Consider the following 17,339-nt stretch of genomic DNA (forward strand, 5'->3'; position numbering starts at 1 on the left):
ATAATCATTCCTTGACGTGGGGCTTTCATCCTCCAATGCATTGAATTAAACAAAAATGAAATGGATTTAATGGAATTAGATAAAATAAACAAATGGGAGGGGTAAAAATGTAAAATAAAATAAAAGTAAAAATATTTTTGGTCACTAAAAAATGGTTATAAAACATTAAGATGAAATAATAAAAAGAACATTTTAAAATTTAAACCTATTTATTTATTATCTCCGACGAAGAAGAAAATTTGGAAATCGGCCATTGAACTGCAAATTTCTGATCGGAGAACCTTTCGAAGCTTCAACCAGTGACGATGAGAGCTTCAGAGCTTTCAACTCCAACCAATCCGACGAATACTGTAGAATGCAAGGACAGGCCCCATAAACCGCCGTTCAGGCCTGCTAAAGATGACACCAAACTTGTTCTCCAAGATCCGGTTCTCTCCCTCTCTCCCAGATTAATTCTTACTACTAATTCTTTCATTCTGGTTTGTTCTTGAATTTTGTTGTATGAATGTGCACGAATTGAAGATTGTTCCTGTTTCTTTTGCCGCCTCTATTGTCTTTTGTTGTAGATACGGAGGTCAGATCCAATTGAGACAGAGGAAGCCGTGCTCCGACCGCCTCCCTTCCAATTCTCCGTCTCGGAATCAAAGAATTCTTCTAAAATGGGATGAAAGTGTTGTTGTTGTTGTTGTTTTTTTTAGATTCTGTCTGTTTTTGGTTCATGCTGTGATCGCGTGGTGGAATTTCGAACAATTAATGAAAATAGATAGTCCAATTTTTTCTACTCGTGACCGAATAGTAATTCCACTATCCAGTTGAATCAAATTTAGCTTCCAAGTCTTATAATTTATTACTGTGATGGTAGAAAACCATAACGACACGCATTAGTCATCAATCAATTGATTGTGCGTACCAGTTGTTCGACGAAATGCTTAAGTGGGAAGTAAGCTTTGAGATGACCAACCACTTCGCTTTTTGTTTGTCATCAGACGCCTGTGAGTGCTGATTTGCCCTTGTCTGTTCGGGCTGGTTGGTGAGGGCAACCGCAGGAGCCATTTGGACCATTCAGAGCCGATTCCAATCTCCATAACCAGATTGGTGAACATACAGGTACGCCCACCATATATATATATATCCTCTTACTTTACTTGGTATTCAAAATACAAAGTTTAGGGCGTTTGTTCTTGTAGTGAAATTCATATACCTTGGAATGGAAAATGTTGCTCATGGATGTTAGGCATGAAACTATGTAGAATGCTGGTAATCTATGGCTAGGAAACTATGTAGCATGGTATATTAGTTAGGTGGTGCGTTTTGGAGCATTTTGAGCCAAAGTATTAAAAAGAAAATGTTTGATGATTGATTATTATGATATGTTCTTGGACGTCAAAAGCTTGTGGTAAGAAGGGGTTTCGCTCTAGTACTTGAAAATAATATTCCAAAGCTTTCGTATGTTCTCCGTTCCTTGTATGTGCTTCCCATTCAAATACTTGGGGTGTTTTTTGTTCCTTGTATGTGCTTCCCATTCAAATACTTGGGGTGTTTTTTCATACTTAAACTAGTTTAGCCAAATCTAGTTGATCCTAAATCAAAGGGCAAGCCAAATCTAGGACTCCTTGAGATCTCCCCACCCAAGTTAGCCTTAGAAAGCAATTATGAAGATATGCTTAGGAGGGCTACTAGAAGAATGAGTTCGATCACATGAGGTGTTGGATGATGAAAGTCCCACATTGACTAATTTAGGGAATGATCATGAGTTTATAATCAAAGAATACTCTCTCCATTGGTATGAGGTCTTTTGGGGAATCCCAAAGCAAAGCCATGAGAGCTTGTGCTCAAATTGAATAATATCATACCATTGTAGAGAGTCGTGTTCATCTAACCCGAGGAACTAGGCGAAATTGGCTCAAAAGGTTGTGGCTTGGCATGTACAAGCTCTTTTGGTGTGGGGTTGCATATAAGTTTACTTTCACTGATCAATCAACTGTCAATACGGTAGCCATGATGATCCATAAACTGTGAACCATAGTGGAAGATGTAGGAAAGATGCACTTATTGTTGGTAGATGCTAACCGATACCGTGAATAAGCTTACTTCGTTTCTCAACCAATCTTCTGCAACTAAAGATTATTATAACCACACTCAAATTATAGTAGTGTTACTATTTATGTGAGATCCCACATAAATTGGAGGCGAGAACGAGGCCAACAAGGATGTTGGACTCCGAAGAGGGGTGGATTGTGAGATCCCACATTAGTTGGGGAGGAGAACGAAACATTGTTTTTACAAAGGTGTGGAAACCTCTTCCTAGCATACACATTTTTTTTACAAAGGTGTGAAACCTCTACCTAGCATACACATTTTTAAAATTTTGAGTAGAAACTCAAAGCCAAAGAGGAAATTAACTAAACTTTGACATTTTACCTATAAAATTGAGATTTTTTTTAATAACTTTTTTAAGAGGTGAATGATATTTTTAAAGAATTTTAAAAGTTTAAGACTATTATTAAAATTGGAATAATAATAAGAGAATTTTATATAATTTAGTTGGTTCTAATATTTAATATTTTTTTATTTTTTAGGAAGTAGATTTAAAGATAAAATATCTTTTTAACCCTAGAAGTTTAAATTGCTTTTGACTAAAAAAAATTAGAAATTCAAATCATGACTAAAATTTAAATGTGACTTGACTTTTTTTTATTGGAAAAATTATTAAATAATATATTTGAATATTAATAAGATTTATGAAAATACCAAAATGCCTCCAACAAAACAGGGTTATAAATCCCGAAATGATGGAGTAATTAAAATAGATCTAAAATCAAGATAAATAAAGTATGATATAATTGGACAACAAATTAAAAAAAATATCATGCTTTTTGGTAATTAGAAACAAAACAAAAAAAAAAAAAAAAAAAAAAAAAAAAAAAAAAAAAATCTAAAACAATTAAATTTCACACACAAGTAAGCCAGAAGATTTACTAAAATTATGATATAATTAAAACTAAAAATGCAAAAAAAAAAAAAAAGTCACATTAAAAAAAATCGAAACTTTCAAATTGGGCAATCAAATTCTAAAATGATTGATAATCAAATTAAATACATACAAATAAATAAATAAGAAAATTCTTAAATATGTAAATTGTTTTTTGTTTTTTATTGCAAAATTGAAGATTTTATCAAATTTATAAAAATTAAAAATTTTATACACATAATATTTGAAGACTAAAAAAAATTTAAAACAAATAAATTAGATTTTTTTTAAAGAAAAAACATAATTAGATATTTAAATTCACCAAAGTTAGTAGTATGACAATTTAACTAAAAATTTAAAAGAAATTCCATAAAAATTTTGAATCAAATTTCGGATACGCAACAACATTGTTAAATTTGGAAATAAAAAAAAAATAAAAAAATAAAAAACTTTCTTATTTTTCTTTTTTGGTGCATTATTGATTATTTTAGTGTAAAGTCGATTGTGCCCTTAGACAACCTCGTGGATAAAATCTTTCGATTAATTATTAGGTTGTTTTTTTTTTTTTTTAATTTTTAAATTTTGAATTCAAAACATGATGTATTTATTTAATAGAAATAAGATATTAAAAAAATGANATCGAAGCCCCATTTCAATCTCAACATCCAGAAATCAATCTCACGCATTCACTCATCCTTCAACCGATTCTTTATTGGAATCCTCATCTACTTTCCTCCAATTTTTCCTTTTTAATTTTTTTTTTCCCTCCCACAAAATTCGGCCATGTCTACGATATCGGAGCTTAGTTGAATCTAAGATAATGATCATATTATTGGCGTTGTTTCGCACCTACTTTTTTATGGGTTTGAGCAATGCCGGTGCTTCGCAGAGGTGTGCGCAGAGGCCGCGCTAGGATCGTTCAGAATCGCTTTGAGGAGCCTCCGCGGCCTGGAAATTACGTCAAGACACGGGCTGCGGTCGCTAGAGAAGCTGCGGAGGCGAGACCCAGGCCGAGAACAAGATTGGCAATTAAAGAATTAAATAACAATCAGGAAGATCAGGTGATTGTTATATCTGAGAGGGATACTGGTTTGGAGGACAGAAAGGTGCAAGGGCTTGAGGAAGAACAAGAAGACAAGGGTGCGATGGGTGATGAAAGTGGCGGCTTGAGTGCTAATAAGGCTGCTGGCATAGAGGAAGAGGGTAGTTCAGCGCCTTTTCCGGAGAAGGTATTTCTCTTTTTGATATTTACTCTAGATTAGTTTGATTTTTCTGATTATTTCCTGTTTTTAATCTGCCATTTTTGTTGATTATGGGTTTCGACTAAGTGCTTTTAGGTTGATTGTGCTGTGTTAGTCTTGTTATTGCAACAGATGAGCATCTGCCTTACAATTTAGTTCGGCCGACGGTGTATTTGATCAGTTTTAATTCAGTTACCATGGATGTTTATATCATGGGGCAATCTCCTGCCAAACCACATTTAACCTCCAAGTGCTCATATTTAACAGTTTAGCTGACAGTCAAAGTTATGACTTCTGAGTCATCTGCATTTGTTTCTTCAGTCTCTGAGCTAACCTATCATGGTTTACTTCAGAAGGATCTTTCCACTGTAATTTTAAGCTCTACTTGAGTTGTTGCATGATGTCTAATGTGCTTGCATGTAAATTTTTGGCTTATCCACTTTGCTGAACTTTTAAAATTTAAAGTTATAGGGCTTGGCATGTCCTGGAAGTACTTTGAGTGAATTTTCCGTGTTCAGAGTTTCTGTTTCATCGTGAGTTTATTTACTGTTTTGTGTTCTGTTTCAAGGTCCAAGTAGGAGGGTCACCACTGTATAAAATAGAGAGAAAACTGGGTAAAGGTGGATTTGGGCAAGTATTCGTTGGTCGTCGGCTTACAGGTGGAAATGATCGTGCAACTGGTGCTGCAGCTATTGAGGTAAAAATTTGGAAGTATTTTTTATTAATTGATGCATGTATGCTAAATTCTAATTTGTCAGCATCCACGTATCTTCATATTTTTACCTTTTATTTATTATTTTATTTTATTTTCAGGTTGCTCTGAAATTTGAACACAGAAATAGCAAAGGTTGTAATTATGGTCCTCCATATGAATGGCAAGTTTACAAGTGAGTAACTTTCTGGGTTATATGGACGTTTTTTTTAATGATAGAAGTTGTATTTGTAAATGCTCACCTCTGATACTTTGTTGAATAGTGCCCTTGGTGGTAGTCATGGAGTACCAAAAGTACACTATAAGGGTCGACAAGGAGACTATTACGTAATGGTATGTCAACTACTTCGTCCCTTTGTAGCATATAGTTTTCCTTTTTCTAACTTGTTTCCTTAAGTTTATGTTTTAAACTTTCTTTTTCAGGTTATGGACATGTTAGGCCCCAGCTTGTGGGATGTATGGAATTCTTCAGGGCAGGCGTGAGTTTCTTGAGCTTGTATCTTTACGTTGCTTTACTTCTCACATCTGTTCTTGCACATATTTTTCATTTTTTTAATCGTTTGCCATTACTTATCGTTCATATTAAAAGTGAAATGGTGAATTGCATTAATGCAATTTCTGGCTTGAGGAATGTATTAGTTTTGCATCTGGTTTCTGACACTGATCTAGGGTTTTATAAAATCAGAACTTGAATGAGATTTGTTGAGATCTTGAGACCTGATTGAGTTGAACAATGTCTTATTATTATGCTTTAGAGAGATATTACTCAAACACCATTCTTACTAATGTTATTAATAATGAATATGATTTATAATTAAGCTTCTTTAGTATTTTAGTCCGAAAGAAATTAATTATTGCTTTGGTTTATGGATCGTGGAATATTTGATTTTGGACATTCATTTGTTGTGTGTCTCATTATTGTCGGATTTATGACAGCATGTCTGCAGAAATGGTATCTTGCATTGCTGTGGAATCATTATCAATCTTGGATAAGATGCATGCAAAAGGGTATGCAATTGTGGTTTCTTTTTTTAAAGTGGTTTATCAATCTTTTAGTTCAATATTTTCCTTTTATCTTGACCGTCTTTTTTAAAAATTACAAATAGTTATGTGCATGGAGATGTAAAACCAGAGAACTTTTTGCTCGGTCAACCTTCTACAGCACAAGAGAAAAAATTGTTTCTTGTTGACCTGGGATTAGGTGAGCTTAGTTCTATAACTGACATAGAATTGTTTTTTTAATCGATTTACTATTATTGCATTATGGTTATTTTATTGCCAATCTTGCTACAGCAACTAAATGGAAAGACAGCTCTACTGGACAGCATGTTGAATATGACCAACGTCCTGATATGTTTAGGTGAGTGATGTGTGCTGTCATCAACTACGAGTTCTATTGTGATTGATCCTTATGGCTGTTATAGAATCCATAATATTCATTGGCATGTCCATGTGATACTCAGTATTTTACACTAACATTGTTTTTCTATCACGTGGTTGTTATGTCTTATTATACTTATGTTGATATGAATTCAATGATTTTGATACTTTTTCTTTCCTACAACCGCAGAGGAACTGTTCGGTATGCTAGTGTTCATGCACATTTGGGCAGAACTGCTAGTAGAAGAGACGATCTTGAATCTCTTGCATACACTCTCATATTTCTCCATCGGGGAAGGTTACCATGGCAAGGCTATCAGGTTTGAGAAGTTTAGAGTGTATTTAGCATTGTGCTGAAGTTTTTAGTTCCCTTATTAAACTAACATCTTACCTGCCTCTTTCTTTTAGGGTGATAACAAATCCTTTCTGGTTTGCAAAAAAAAGATGGCAACATCTCCTGAAATGTTGTGCTGCTTCTGCCCCCCACCTATTAAAGAATTTCTTGAAATCGTGGTGAACATGAAATTCGATGAAGAACCCAATTATTCTAAGCTAATATCTTTATTTGAGGGTTTTCTTGGGCCAAATCCAGCAGTAAGACCCATAAAAACTGATGGTGCCCAGAAGGTAATGAAATTGCCCAAGGTTTTTGGTTGAGTTTTTTTGTCCAATGTGTTTTATTAAACAAATCTTTTTGTTCATAATCATTGCTAGATTATCAGTCAAGTTGGACAAAAGCGTGGCAGGCTGAATATTGGAGAAGAAGACGATGGGCAGCCAAGAAAGAAAGTTCGTTTAGGTGTTCCTGCTACACAGTGGATTTCAATTTACAATGCTCGGCTGCCAATGAAGCAAAGGTAAGGTTACATGGTGCAGCTTTTACTACTTCCTCCCATTTTAATTGCAAACAGGTGTATGGCCTTTTGCAGTGACTCTCAAAATGATGATGACACATGTTTTCGTCATAACCAAGAGCATTTATCTGATTTAGAGGGTGTTATGCTCTGAACTATGAAGCATCTCATTACTTCTTCCTTAAAGTTTCCAATCAACTAAGAACTGTAGACTACTCTGCAAAGTATTTTGAATGATTGGGAGAAGGGGATATTGAGCTAAGCTGGCATTCATTCCATGGAAAATTTCTTGTGCTATGTTCTTAAATAACTTGTTTTCTATGGTACAGGTATCATTATAATGTGGCCGATGCAAGGTTGTCGCAACATGTAGAGAGAGGAATTGCAGATGGTTTACTTATTAGTTCTGTGGCATCCTGTTCAAATCTTTGGGCATTAATCATGGATGCTGGAACTGGTTTTACAAATCAAGTCTACGAGCTCTCTCCCTTTTTCTTGCACAAGGTCATTTTCATTTTTGAAGTTTGAAGTCTTAAAATTTCCTGTAATATTCTCTGAAACGTTTATTAAATTTGATATAAAATAAGCAGGAATGGATAATGGAACAGTGGGAAAAGAACTATTACATCAGTTCTATTGCTGGTGCTAATAATGGAAGCTCCCTTGTGGTGATGTCAAAAGGTTCGTCTGCTTCAATTATGTTTGATTTGTTATTGGTTGTTTTGTAGACTGATAATTGTTCTTTCCTGTGTCGTGGGCTCCTCATTGTGATCAATTATATACCTTGTTATCTAAGTTGTCTTGCACGTTTAAGAATTGGTATTATTCAGCAATATTTCCTGCCTATATCTCTATTGGAAGGTTACGACAACATATAGTCAATGGAAGAGAATATCCTAGGAGGCACAGACATAAATGTTAATCCAAGTGTCAACATTAATAAGTCTGTTGGATTTTATTCTAAGATGCTACCATTCTGACATTAGTTCTGCAGGATGGTTCTTGCTACGCCTGTATTTGTACTTCCCATCATTTTCACTTCCCGTTTATCCTTCTTCTGCAGGGACCCAATATACCCAACAGTCATACAAAGTGAGTGATTCTTTCCCCTTCAAATGGATAAACAAGAAATGGAGAGAGGGATTTCACGTGACCTCAATGGCAACCGCAGGAAGCCGATGGGGTGTTGTCATGTCACGCAATGCTGGTTTTAGCGACCAGGTTTACTTTCGTTTATGTTTTTTTGCAGTATCTATGGTCAATTTTGTTTGTGTTAATTATCTTCTGTGCAATTTGTTTCTTTCAGTTGCTAGTTATATCTCCCGTCACACTCCATTTCAACTTTGTGTTCTTGATGTGTGTGTGTGTGTGTTTTTCCTATTCCAGCCTCCTATTCCTTGATTTGTGTGTCAATCTCTTCGTGACATTTATTTTCAGCATCAGCTGCTCTCATTTCTCACTTCTACATTTTGTGGTCTTGGCATTAGTATACATTCCCTTTGTGTCAAACGGTCGTAATAAGTTCCACGTCTTATTCCTTGTTGCATTTTTCGGTCGAACATCATTTGACATAGATGTCTCGTGCATTAATTATGATACGTTCTGGGACTTGTGTTATAGCCCTTTGATTAATGTAAAGTTCTATACTTGGTGTGGGAATCAAGCTTTACCTCTTCATGTTATTAATTTATTAGTCAATGCCCAGGTTGTGGAGCTTGATTTCCTCTATCCAAGTGAGGGCATCCATAGACGATGGGATAATGGGTACCGAATAACATCAACAGCTGCAACTTGGGATCAAGCAGCTCTTATTTTGAGTGTTCCTAGGCGCAAACCTGGTGACGAGACTCAAGAAACACTGCGCACATCTCAGTTTCCCAGCACCCATGTAAAGGTACACCAATTTTAACATGCAAATAGTAGAGGAGAATGACGAGCAGTCATATATGCAAAGTTTTGGAAAGGAACAAAAAGTGTGTAGCTTGAGATTTTCTTACTAGGATTTTGAATGTTTTGTCTGGAGCAGGAAAAATGGGCGAAGAATCTGTATCTTGCATGCCTCTGTTATGGAAGAACTGTAGCTTAAATCACATATTATCATCATCCTCCAACGAATTCGCAAAGAAAGCAGCAGCAGCAGCAGCAGATTTTGTTGTTTGGTGGCCGTCTCGTCTCATCTGATGATGATAATAGTTGTTGTTGCATTGCCTGTATTTTTAGCATGCGAGAGTACATGCCCTTGTTTGTATATTAAATTGGTTCCTCCGTCAAAGCTGTGTACAAATGGCGCTTTCTTTCTCGGTTTCAATTTAGTCCCTAAATTTTACCAAATTCTCCAGTGCTCGCTCACACTATATATATATATATCAAAGGCGTATTTGTGCGGTGCAAACTCCTGTGTATCTAAAGAAAGGAATATAATGTTTAGTTATTAGGTGGTCCTAAGTTCGTGAAATTCATTCCCCAGGGAGCTGCCGATTATAAAGATAAGATGAGTTTCGGCTTTGCTTTGTATAGCATAACGCCTAACTGAAATTTTATCTTTTGTAAACTTGTTAATATTGTTTCCAGGTGCTACATTTTAATTAATAATTAATACCACATTGTTGCAGAATGATAGGAAAAACCAATCCATTGTTACATAACTTACAGTAAAATTAATTGAATCATGTTTAATTTATAAATACTTATAAGATAATTATTTGAAATTTTATATAATTTAAATTGCATCTATAAGAACAATAATAGTTACAAAAATGGAATTAATAAAAAATTATTATATTAAATACCCAAGATGGGTGGAGGAGCTATATGGTGGACGGGGCTCATTTTCTCGAACCCATGGCCTTTGGCTATGACAGTGTTCGCTAATTAACAGTATTGAGTGACAGAACGAGTGGCGCACAACAGAGAGAAGATGATGGCGTCTTCTTCTCATCTATCCGCCATTCCCCTGCGCTCCTCTTCCTCCTCTAGACCTTCCTTATCCCACTGTGAGCTCTCTCTCCCTCTCTTCTTATCGCATATGTATACTCAGTTACTGACATAGCAGCTGCCATGTTTTTTTCTTTGTGGTTGATTAGCTGATTTGCCTTCGGTTCGTTTCACTTTGTGGACTGTTTCTGTATAAACTTATCCTTCCTTCATCGAGTTTTGTTATGGTGCTTTTCGTCCCCTTCTGCAATTGTTCTTTCACTCTGGGTTTAATTCGCTTGTTAACCAAGAGCTAAAGAACTGCTAATCTAATCCCAACTTATCCTTTAGCTCTGTTACAAATGGGTTTTCCTTTTCGTGTTTGATTTTGGTCCAACAACACTTTTGGTCCATGTAATTTCATTAAAATAGGGATTTAGTTCACAAACATCAGTTTGTAATGATTTAGTACTAATACTCTCAAATTTGTTACTACTTAATCTCTAGATTACATTTTAGTATGCCATTTTTAAATCTGTAACCATTTAGTTCATATTGTGAAAAATGTTGTTAAGATTTACTGGAATTTAGATGAATAAATACATTAGTGACCATGTGTTTATAACTATGAATAAATAGTTACAAAATAAAAAAGTGGTACTAAATTTCAACAAGATTTTTCACATTACAGACTAGATCTTGGGAGTTAAGTTGGCCTATACTTTGGGACAATTGTTTCATATTAAAGTTCAACTAAATTGGTTCATTTCCTGGTTTAAGATACTGGACATATCTACGTTTTCAAGTCTATGTCAATGGAAAATTTTGACCTTCCTTTGCCCAAACTGAACAGCTAACTCAAAGCCCGTTGTACTTCAAGTGACATCAAATCTTGATGATGAAAGCTCTACTACTGGAGATTCAAGTACACCATCAAAACCGCTAAAGGTAAGGATCCTGTTTACTGATGTTTCTTTCTAGCTTTCTTTCACCGCAACAACAGCTCGTTCATGAGAGTAATTCTTGCTTTGATTTACAGCCACAATGTTTCACAGGGCTAGCAACTAGTTTAGTTCACATCAAGTGTATTTCCTTGCATGATGTGCATCTTTTGACAGCTCTAATCACTCACTATTTATAACTAAATATGGTCAATTTAATTTTTGGAATGCTCGTAGTTCATCTTTGAAGCATGCCTTGCGTCACAGCCTTTTAGATTGTTGGAAGAGGGTGGTCGACAAAAGTATAATACCAATGGAATATGAGAAGGTGCAAGAGCCTTGTAGATCATCAGTTCTTGAAACCAATCAATTAACCGTCTTTTAGAAAGCGACTCTTTAGCTGTATCTTCAAGTCTGATATGATCTTCAAGTAATATAAATATAATCTCTGTGTGACAGAATTGAGATGTAAATGTATGGCTCTATTCGTATATAGTCTAGAGTAGATTACTACAATCTTAACTTCCAATTAGTATTATAAAACAACTGTTTTGACCACAGGGAACTCGAATCTTGATCTCTCGTCGATGGTGCCTCACATGTTTGTGTTCGTCTCCGACATTGATAAAGGATTATGGGGGCACAATGGCTGAAGCTATTGCAAATACCATGGATGGAAAACCTGCGTGCAGAAACTGTGGAGGAAGTGGTGCCGTACTTTGTAAGCATGTTTTTTCTTCATTTGTTTAGTTATGACTGTTGTCTGGTCAAAATTTTTATCAAGTTTTTCCACATATGAGCGTTAAAAAGACCGTTTCTCGTTTTTTTATGCTGTTTGATGAGAATATTGTACCTCGTTATCTATTTGTGCTTCCTATTTTCCCTGAGATGCTTACTGTTCTTCTTTTTAGGTGACATGTGCGGTGGTACAGGGAAATGGAAAGCTCTTAACAGAAAACGGGCGAAAGATGTCTACGAGTTCACAGAATGTCCTAATTGTTATGGTAATTCATCTCTATCTGCAAATGATGGTGCTCTGTTATCATCAATGAATGCTTGCATATATTTTCATGCTTTCAGTTGGATACAACTTCACCTCTGCTAGAAACCTCTTATCCTGTTGTTATAGCCTTGAGATGCAGAAAATTGAATGCTTATTGTTATTTTTCTCATCAAGAAAGTTAAACTTTAGCCGATGGTGTATTCACCTTGCTTCTTCTCATACAATCAATCATTTGATAGTTAGTTGCCGAGATAATACACTTGTATCTCTAGTACATCTTGTGCAGATAGCCAATTCTTTTGGAATAACCTTCATTCACTGGGGCAGTAATCTAGGATCCTATTGTAACGGACAAAGCCCACTGTTAGAAGATATCGTCTTCTTTAGATTTTTCCTTCCGGGCTTCCCCTCAATGTTTTAAAACGGTTATGCTAGGGAGAGGTTTTCACACCCTTATAAAGAATGTTTCGTTCTCCTCTCCAACCGATGTGGGATCTCACAATCCACCCCCTTCAAGGCTCAGCATCCTCGCGGGCGCTTATTTCTCTCTTCAATCGATGTGGGATCTCACAATCTACCACGCTAGCACTTGTTCCTCTCTGCAATCGATGTGGGATCTCACAATCCACCTCCCTTTGAGGCCTAGCGTCCTTGCTGGCACACCGCTCAGTGTCCACCCCGTTCGGGGCTTAGTGTCTTTGCTGGCACACCATCCGGTGTCTGGCTCAAGCCCACCGCTAGCAGAAATTTTCCTCTTTAGGCTTTCTCTTCTGGGCTTCCCCTCAATCTTTTAAACCACGTCTGCGAGGGAGAGGTTTCCACACCCTTATAAAGAATGCTTCATTTCTCTCTCCAACCAATGTGGGATCTCATAATCCACCCCCCTTCGAGGCTCAGCGTCCTCACTGACACTCATTTCCCTCTCCAATCGATGTGGGATCTCACACCTATCATCCTTAAATCGCCTTTTTTGCATCTTGTGTGTTTGTTTGAGACTTGATTAAGTTTTTCTTTCTCTCCCCAATTTGGAACTATCAAGAGATGTACGTATATAGATATTAAAGATTTCCTTGTACATCCCAGTTTCCTAATTAGAAAAAAGGTTTCCTTGGGCATCATCACATCAATATTCTGCAACTTCTGCTGGATTGGTTTTATACTGACTGCCAAATTGTTCATATATGTTGGCTGCCAAATTGTCCATATCCCAAATCTGAAGAAAAAACCTTGGTTGATCATTCACTTAGCTGTTCATCAAAAGCAGCCGAACGTTATAGTCAGCTTACGACTTCGATTTTAACATGCTAACAGTAGAAAGAAAAATCACAGGCTGAAGAATAAATATGAAAAGAACATTCATAGTTCATGCATTATAAACGAGCAATCTTGAACTACCAATCTAAATTTGATCATTATACTTCTTCGAAATGGTTGTATTGCAACTCTAGGTATTCGAATCTATGATCGTTTGATCTTGTTTGTGTTATTTGGTTTTCTATCTTCATCTCTCTTATCTTGAGCTGATTCTAAACTTGTTGTGGCAGGTAGAGGAAAACTTGTATGTCCTGTATGTCTAGGAACTGGTTTACCAAACAACAAAGGTCTTTTACGAAGGCCGGACGCACGAAAATTGCTCGATAAGATGTTCAATGGTCGCTTGTTACCAAATTCTTAAACTTCATGTCTCTATATGTATTGATGATAGATTTATAAGTTACATAATTGCGGCTTTTGTGGCAGAATTCAGTGAGTGTAAAAACAAAGCTCTAAGTTATAGATGGCTATCTTCTTCAATGCTGAATTACAGTGTCTTGAATCGTCACATGCAGAAAATAATGAATCCCTGAAGCCTTCCTTAAAGCTGAAGTAGCGGAATAAAATAAATATCAGTCATAACTTACTTTGATTTGTGTTTCTAGAGAAGAAAGTCGCACAAATCCCACAAAATCTTGTGTTTCTAGAGGAGAAAGTCCATGAATCCCAGAAAATCTGGTTCGATGTCTCTACGATGATACCCACGATACCCACTCGTTGTAACGAAAGTGAAAGCAAAATCGATCATACTTACCTACCCACAAATAGAAATTAGACAGAGAGACACAAGAATTTATGTGGTTTGCTGCGTGTCAGCGTACTTCGAATACTCTCACACTACAAAGTCTCTCTTACAAAGTGACAATGACTCTATATCTTAGAAAATTTTTATTATGAATAAAAGTATTAAAATATTAACAAATTCGTGAAGCCGAAACGTTATCCAATTTGTGATCTGTAACGGAGCGGGCCACATCCATCACACATGAGATATCTCAACATTAAATACTAAAAATAATAATTGAAAAATATATCCTATGAATGTGAAAATAGAATAATAATGAGAAGAAAATTCCAAAGTCTTCTCAGCTCTTCGTTAGGATCATATCAGTTTGGTGCCACATAATTAATTAATTAAACATCATTTTCCGAAGCTGTCTTTATTAAGAATACGACTCTTTACCAGTTGATTTAATTTGGATAAATAATTACTAACTAAGTATAATTAATATGATGGGAAAGATATATATATATATATATATATATATATATATATATATATATANATATATGGACGAAAATGGACTATCTTATCTCAGAGACCCATGATAGTGATACTAATAGTTTCATTCATTTGATATAATTGGTCATTTGGATCCAATGATAAAACCCGAAACAAAATTAGAAACACAAAAACACAGTATTCTTCAAACTAACACGACCACTCAAAGCTAAGCTAAGTGCTTGCATTATTCGGTATTGTTACTTCACGAACCACATTAACTCACGAACAATACGTATCTATTATTATGATACACTTTGATCTAACTTCTTTTCAGTTCAGCCTTCTGCAATTGGACCTAATTTCCCCGCTGCTCCCCGTCAACGGGCTCAGATTTCCCATGTTAATCATGGACTGAGCGAAGGCGCTCGCGAATTGGCTCGGGCTGTTGGCGAAGTTGTTCACAATGCTCACAGTTGGGGCCCCACTCGTGGACAACAACACTTGGTCACTTCCTAGAAGCCCACGGTTGTTCTGAAGATTCGTGAAGTAGTTGTTGTCGAACGTGTCGGGCGTTGTCGGGTCCAGGTTCACGAATGTGTCACGCCCCGGCTGACAGCTCTGTCGTAGCTGGTCCGCGTATGTCGAGTCCAGGGTTGGGTCTGGGTTGGATGTGTTCAGCCGTCCGTCGAAGAATCTGCACCTTGAGCGCCCGAACGTGTGCGCGCCTGACAAGGCTACGAGGTCAGTTGTGTCGTCTAGCCCCACGTCCCTGAACTTCCCTTGAAGTTCTGTGAGATCCTCAAACGGACTTGGAAGCCTATTTCTAGCTCCATCCAAATTCGCCGTTCTACTATCTCTTCTCCCCAATGGAACCGTCCACCCCTGCCCGCTCGCCTGCAAACACCATCCACAATGATATGATATTGTCCACTTTGAACATAACCTCTCATAGCCTTGATTATAAACCCATGACCATTCCCTAAATTAGTCGATGTGTATCCACTAATTTAATGTTGCAAGTAATATAGAATCATTTACGTACCAAAGTGACGGCAAATCGAGAACCAAGCGCTAGAATATCAGCACAGGAGACAACACCAGGACAAACATTCTCAACTGCGGTTTTAATGTCGTCGACAATATTGAAACCAGTGATGCCTCCGTTTCCAGGAGCACCAAGCTCACTCACTATGCCTGTTTGATCCTCTAGTAGAACAGACCCATCACATCCCTACAAATTTGACATCATCAGTCAGTCACACAGATTAATTAAAATAATGTCTAATGCGAAGAGTTTTAATATGATACTTACATCGACAAAGCAGTCGTGGAAGTGAAGACGGATGAGTTTAGCACCAGCACGATCGTCGCTTTGGAGAGCTTGTTGCACGACGCCTTGCACAATGCTGGACACATTGGGGCAAGTAGTGTCGTAGAAGGTGGAGGTGAGCTGAGAAGTAACGGACCCAACCAAGAAACACACACAAAGAGCCAAAGGAATCATAGCTTTGAAAGAAGCCATTGAGGTCTAGTATAATGAGCTTAAGCCAAATGGCATATGGTTTTATAGGCGTGAAGCCAAGGTGGTGGTGGAGGGGGTGAGGACAAATTGAAGGTTGAAAAGAAGGCAGCGTTTGACTTTTCAAACCCCAAATCCAATACAAAATTAGAGACCGTTTTGATGAATTTAAAATAATGAACACTAATTCTAACCCATCAACACGACTATCCATAATAGTATGATATTGTCGACTTTGAGCATAAACTCTCATGACTTTGAGGCCTCTCATACCACGGGAGAGAGTATTTTTTTTTTCAAAATGGCTGGTGTCAATAGAGATAATCGTGTTAAGTATAAAGACAGCACTTTTATTCAATATATGTAGAACGAAATTACACACGTACATGGAACGAGTATATGTCTCATCCCACTTTTTTTAAGCTGCAACCGACCCATGTCTTAGATTCAGCTGATTGCATTAATTTTAACCACAACATTGTTTTTAATATTTATATATATAAAAAGGGAGGTTTTTGTTGGTTTAGTTGAGTCTTCTGCAATTGGATCTAATTTCTCCCTTATTTCCAGTTAATGGCTTGATATTTCCCATGTTGATCATGGATTGACCGAAGCTGTTGAAGAACTGCTGTTGGCTGCGGGCGAAGGTGTTGACGATGCCCACGGTGTCCGAGCCGGGGGTGGAGAACAGGACCTGGTCGCTGCCCAGAAGCCCGAAGTTGGATTGAAGATTTGTGAAGTAGTTTTTGTCGAAGGCGTCGGGAGTGGTGGGGTCAAGGTTCACGAAAGTGTCTCTGCCTCTCGCACATGCTCGGCGGAGCTGGGCTGCGTATGAGGCGTCCAGGGTGTTGTCTGGGTTTGAAACGTTCAATCTTCGGTCGAAAAATTGGCATCTTGAGCGCCCGAATGTGTGGGCACCTACCACCATTTTCCCACAAATTAGATATTATTATTTTATGGCTCACTGTGGCCGACATGAGACACAACATTATATCACTTTCCTCCTATGTCATTTTTTAGGGTAAAAATAAAAATATGCTTTTCCAATAATTTTAAAGCATAATATCTAGAAATCATCGCATCGAAAAATATCAAGAAAATCTATAAACAAAAATATCATTCAATTTAAATATGTACTAAGCTGAAGTTATTGAAAATTGTTGGGAAAGAATCTCACATTCACTCGTTAAACAAAAAAAAAAAATCATGGGTTCATAGGTAAGGAATTCATTTTCATAGGTACGAGGTTTTTTTTTTTTTTTTTGG

At 36.8% G+C, this 17,339-nt stretch overlaps 3 protein-coding genes and 1 long non-coding RNA gene across 4 annotated transcripts; 3 read left to right on the forward strand and 1 right to left on the reverse strand.

Annotated features, from left to right (window-relative positions):
• Positions 1–153: 153 nt before the first annotated feature.
• Positions 154–837, forward strand: LOC111459597. Its single transcript, XR_002713317.1, has 2 exons — positions 154–428; positions 567–837. It is a non-coding gene; the product is annotated as an uncharacterized LOC111459597 (long non-coding RNA).
• A 2,776-nt stretch (positions 838–3,613) lies between these two features.
• Positions 3,614–9,550, forward strand: LOC111459452 (casein kinase 1-like protein HD16). The gene is made up of 16 exons (XM_023102362.1): positions 3,614–4,200; positions 4,781–4,909; positions 5,026–5,099; positions 5,188–5,257; positions 5,348–5,403; positions 5,861–5,932; positions 6,031–6,125; positions 6,218–6,284; positions 6,495–6,624; positions 6,713–6,931; positions 7,019–7,161; positions 7,488–7,662; positions 7,749–7,839; positions 8,222–8,379; positions 8,864–9,052; positions 9,185–9,550. The coding sequence occupies exons 1-16, from the start codon at positions 3,844–3,846 to the stop codon at positions 9,242–9,244; spliced, it is 2,085 nt and encodes a 694-aa protein (XP_022958130.1). The 5' UTR covers positions 3,614–3,843; the 3' UTR covers positions 9,245–9,550.
• Positions 9,551–9,977: 427 nt separating this feature from the next.
• Positions 9,978–13,816, forward strand: LOC111459453 (protein PHOTOSYSTEM I ASSEMBLY 2, chloroplastic). Its single transcript, XM_023102363.1, has 5 exons — positions 9,978–10,151; positions 10,925–11,019; positions 11,574–11,733; positions 11,924–12,016; positions 13,560–13,816. Exons 1-5 carry the CDS (start codon positions 10,076–10,078, stop codon positions 13,688–13,690), a joined length of 555 nt encoding a protein of 184 aa, XP_022958131.1. The 5' UTR covers positions 9,978–10,075; the 3' UTR covers positions 13,691–13,816.
• Positions 13,817–14,658: 842 nt separating this feature from the next.
• Positions 14,659–16,101, reverse strand: LOC111459154 (peroxidase 2-like). Its single transcript, XM_023101921.1, has 3 exons — positions 15,867–16,101; positions 15,597–15,785; positions 14,659–15,448 (listed from the first exon to the last, which is right to left on the reverse strand). The coding sequence occupies exons 1-3, from the start codon at positions 16,074–16,076 to the stop codon at positions 14,885–14,887; spliced, it is 963 nt and encodes a 320-aa protein (XP_022957689.1). The 5' UTR covers positions 16,077–16,101; the 3' UTR covers positions 14,659–14,884.
• Between the last annotated feature and the right edge of the window lie 1,238 nt (positions 16,102–17,339).

The sequence above is a fragment of the Cucurbita moschata genome, unplaced genomic scaffold, assembly GCF_002738365.1.
Source record: "Cucurbita moschata cultivar Rifu unplaced genomic scaffold, Cmos_1.0 Cmo_Scf00022, whole genome shotgun sequence".
NCBI lineage: Eukaryota > Viridiplantae > Streptophyta > Magnoliopsida > Cucurbitales > Cucurbitaceae > Cucurbita > Cucurbita moschata.